General features: G+C 30.8%; 1 protein-coding gene across 1 annotated transcript in view; it reads right to left on the bottom strand.

The window, feature by feature from the left end:
* Window positions 1-589: 589 nt before the first annotated feature.
* The window catches only part of LOC106466186 (GTP-binding protein SAR1b-like), an 18,109-nt gene continuing 13,936 nt past the window's right edge, over window positions 590-4,762 (bottom strand). Inside the window, exons 5-7 of the mRNA XM_013926431.2 lie at window positions 4,456-4,559; window positions 2,064-2,195; window positions 590-1,012 (exon numbers count right to left, since the gene is read on the bottom strand). Coding sequence (XP_013781885.1) covers window positions 899-1,012; window positions 2,064-2,195; window positions 4,456-4,559 — 350 coding nt within the window. The 3' untranslated portion in view covers window positions 590-898. The remainder of the gene's footprint in view (window positions 1,013-2,063; window positions 2,196-4,455; window positions 4,560-4,762) is intronic.

Below are 4,762 nucleotides of genomic sequence, written 5' to 3'. Positions count from 1 at the left end.
GTAGTAACACTTAAGTTAATAATATAGATATAAGTATATAGTATAGTAGACACTACTACTAGTAGTAGTATATATATAGTGTGTGTGTGTGTGTGTGTGTGTGTGTGTGTGTGTGTGTGTGTGTGTGTGTGTGTGTGTGTGTGTGTGTGTGTGTGTGTGTGTGTGTGTGCATGCATGTAACTTTTATTTTAAAGTAAAAAAGGAAATATTTTTTGAATTATAAAAGTAGCTCAATTGAGATGTGATGAGTTTAACTATACATGCATCACATTGATTAGTATTTTAGCACCAAACTGTATTCTATATTTTTTTAATACAATTAAACAAGGTGCTGTTGAATGTAAATATTTTCTTAAACATGTAGATACAGACATACATACTTATGATGTAGTTATGGTGATGAAATCTTGTTATAGTTATTAATATTTTGTTATATTTCTTTGTTAGTTTAAAAATTCATGATGTGTGCCAACTTTCATAGAATTACATAAAAGTATACATCACAACGAAGATGATCCAAAAATCAGGCCTTATATCCCCCCCTCCCCCATCAAACTTTCAAAATATACGTTTATCAATAACAGTGAAGTAAAACAAAAATATGTTTATTTCATGTGTATTCTAACATGTCATGTAAATTATCTCGTTTTAACATGTATGATTAAAGAAAAGCCTGTACATTGCGACTTAAAAAGATAAGAACATTCCTAAAACAAAACTGTTAGAGAAATATCTAACAAAATCGTGACACTTCAGAATAACTTATATTCATAATCTTTTATGTACGATTTTTTCATCTGATAATGAAACACACATATGCATTTCTTTGTAAAGTATGTTTGAAATTATTTTACTGTAATGAATATTGACCTACATATTAAATGTTAAAGTAACATAATCATATGTATTGTGCCAGCCATCGGAAACCTTCTCCATATCCTTGTCGCTTCAGTACACTACACATGAAAAGTTCCAAGGGCCGTCCTGGTAATTCTGACCGTGGAACTTTACCCTAAAAAAAACACAAAACATCCCATAATTGTGAAACAATGAATCTAGTCAGGTTTAACTACATACTAGTTAAAAATATGCTTATATTATTGAAAACCTAAAAAAATTGTAGAATCAATTAAATTATGAAAATTTGAAGAGAGTGCATGTTTTAAAAATTGCAACATACATTTAAAAGTTTTATGAATTATATGTATGCCTTTACAACAACTTTGAATAAGAAATTCATTTTGGATACAGTCAGTGTCAATTACTGAAGCTGGTTGATCTTTGCTACATATATGATATTCAAAATTAATCATTAATCACAACTAAACATCTTTTGAATAATAAAGATTTTGTGATATCTAAAGAATGCCATCCAATATACTGATAACAAATCATGTCAAATTTCAAACAGTCAGAGAGTGTATAATAGAGTAAAGCATGTAATATAAAACAAACATTTTACATTAATTTTAACACAACTGGTAACAAATAATGACTTAAAGCACCAAGTTAAATTATTATTCAACCTTTTTTTGCTCAGAACCCATCTGTAAACATTGATGGTCTGTTTCAACCCAGTAAATAGTTTCAGTATAAGAAACACCTGGCTTATAAAATACTTACTAAATAAATGAATAAACAAACTATTATCTACTAATATTTTACACATTCTGATGACCTATGGATTGAGAAATGCTGATTGAAACTACAGAACTTCTCCAAAACATTTTATCAATACAAGTATACCATCCTATGTTTACCACTACACACGTAGAGCTGGGCAATTAGTCGTATAATACACTTCACCATTATAAGAGGCCTTATGGTACTTCTTTGGTTTGCTGACCCACGTTGTGCCGGTGAACCTTAGATAGGCCAAACTGTAGTACACAGCAGAGGGTACAGCAAATCAAAGAATGCATTAGGCTTCAACATCACAGATTCTTTTTCAATTGCACCTCTGATGAAAAAAAAAAAATTTAACACATACATACAATAATCAAATTGATTAACTGACTAAATCACCCAGCTCTACATACAAGTTCAGCAATAAACATACTTACCTTTCCCGATGTTTGTTCAAAGAGTCCAAAGTAAGCTCTCAGTTCATCTTCACTAGCAGCTCCATGTTTATCAATTTTATTTCCCAATATGAGGACAGGACAATTGGCTAACTGCTCATCTGTTAACAAACTCTGGGAAATGTGAAAATTGATGTTCATCACAAACATTGGTTTACATGACATTTTTAAAAGACAGAAAAACAGAAAGCAACAATGATGAAAAAATGAAATTACTTGAGTTCAGTATCTAACAAGGTGTATGGTCACTAAAGCAGGCACCACAAACTAGCAAAGAATGAGAAACTATATGGAAAATATAATGAACTCTTAATACGTAACAAATCCTGAACCAAAGAAAATATATTAAGAGTAGAACAGAAATTACGAGTTTGGCTATCAAAGATAAGAGTCAGAACCAATTTACCCCATTTATAACAGATCTGCACCAAGCCTGAATGATATTACTATGAAACGGATTAGGTGTTAGTGCGAAAGTGCACTAGTTACCAGAAAGGCACAGACAACAACGTATATATCCAGGAAGGAAAGCAGTCAAATGTGTGATGAAGTAGTGTTCTGCACACATACACATAATTAAATTCTTTTTCAGCTGATTTTGTTGGACAAAATTGTGACCACTGGTAGAATACCAGAAAATTACTTAAAACAATGATCTCTAAGAAAGCTGAAATGTGCACTGCTGACTTATTTGTTAATATCTAATAATAGTAGCTGTACATTACTTCATTTAACTATAAATACAAAAGCCGGATTTATACATGTCATACATGAAAAAAATATAAAGTAAGGGGTCATTCACAATTTTTGCCATTTTTAAAAGCATACAAAATGTACATGGGGGAGGGGAGCTCATGCACTTTTTTAAAACTATATAACAAGGACATCGTTGCAACCAATAACTAATTTACAGAAGTACTGGCCAGTAACAACTTTTGTGGACTTAAACACTGAGTTTCTGTTTCCTAGTACTGTATCTATAATGTCCACTCATACCTCTTTAAAATGCTTCATTTTAGGTGTACACTTTCAGAAAAGGCTAGGAGTAGGGTTATTAAAAATGTACATTTTGTATGATCATGAAAAATAAAAAAATTGAAGAATCCCTAAAATCAATTCCAACAAAAATTGTGGATCCAAAAACAGGAGAAATAATTTACCCCCAGTCAGTCAGTGACTGTCTTACTTTTTGATGATGAGAGACTGAATGTGGTTTATACTACTAATACAAAAACCAATGAGACTGAAGCTTGTGAAATCCCATGAAGAACCAAAAATTTTAGGGAAAAAAAAATTAAAACAAAAGAAAGATTCTGTTTTTTGTTTCTTGATCAGTGTTAGTTCACAGTATGTGAATAATATAAATGTATATTTTAATAGATATCCAATGTTCCGATCACAATGACCTTTTTTTCTCCCCCATAAGGCAGCCATTACTGTATGTATGGAAATAATTAACAATAAAAACAAAACAAAAAATTATCATCAAATTATTTGGAGAAAAACTGTTAAAGGCAGTAGATATAACCAACATTATTCAAGACACAAAATCATAGGAACTTGAAACTAGAGTCAAAATTTCTAGACACAATTCTAATGGTGGTCAAAAATAAATCAATTTAGATGTGAAAATGGTTTTATTTATGTAGGTGTGAAAAAATTTTAAATTCAGTAACTTTTTTAAGCAATCCAAACAATAAAAATCTAAAATATGTCTTTAAGCATAAAATGTTATGAAAAAAAATCAATATACAGTGTAGCCCCGTTATAACGCGTTGAGGTCCATAAAATGTCATCACGAAACAAGCGGGGTCGTGCTAAATTGGGGTTCAATACAATCACTGTTCAAACTGACCCAATGTTGACCGAATATCCTAAAACATTTCTATTTTCGCCCTCTTTGACTAGTTTTTTTTTACACGTTCCCTTTCTGGCAAGTAAATTACCTCTGAATTAAGGAATTTTGAGAATGAATCATTGTTGTTACAGTTGAAATTAAAACAAATTATTTTTTAGTATGCTTTTTAATAAACAAAACAACAAATAAAAACATTTAAGAATATTAGCAATCATCATTTGCAGTTTATTTCTTAAAAAACTGATTGAGTGTTCTTTTGCTTGAACGTTACGAGGTTGGTCCCAGGGACCGAGCCTGTGTTGAATGAGTTAATGACCCATCGCATTATATATCCGAATTCCCGTTAAATCAGGGCGCGTAAAATCGGGGTTTTCACTGTAATTATCAAGAACTGATGAAGAATTGAGCATAGAGCCCAAAACACCATTTCAATACCAAACAAATATACAAAAATTAAAAAGAGTCCACATGGTGAATACACTGCATAACCTAACCTAATGCTTCCAAACCACTTACATCCAATTCTAATTTTGATTCTGGGAATCTTTCTCTGTCAACTGCATCAACTAGAAAAACAATTGCATCGACAGCAGGAAAGTAATCTCTCCAAACTCTTCTGGCTGCCAACACAAAAACAACAATGTAGTTATAAAATATTTTGGTTCATAAAAATTTAAAATATTCCTCTTACCAAATGTGATTTTTTTTTAACGGTTTCAAACCATAAATATACTAAGCCATTTAAAATATTTTTATCATGGTGAGTTCAGAATTTTTACATGTAAATGTTAATAAAATACTAAAATTTAACAAAATTATTTAT

Source organism: Limulus polyphemus, unplaced genomic scaffold (genome assembly GCF_000517525.1).
Source record: "Limulus polyphemus unplaced genomic scaffold, Limulus_polyphemus-2.1.2 Scaffold72, whole genome shotgun sequence".
Classification (NCBI taxonomy): Eukaryota; Metazoa; Arthropoda; class Merostomata; order Xiphosura; family Limulidae; genus Limulus; species Limulus polyphemus.
Note: the sequence above shows the minus strand (reverse complement) of the source record. Positions and strands in the feature narration are given on the sequence as shown.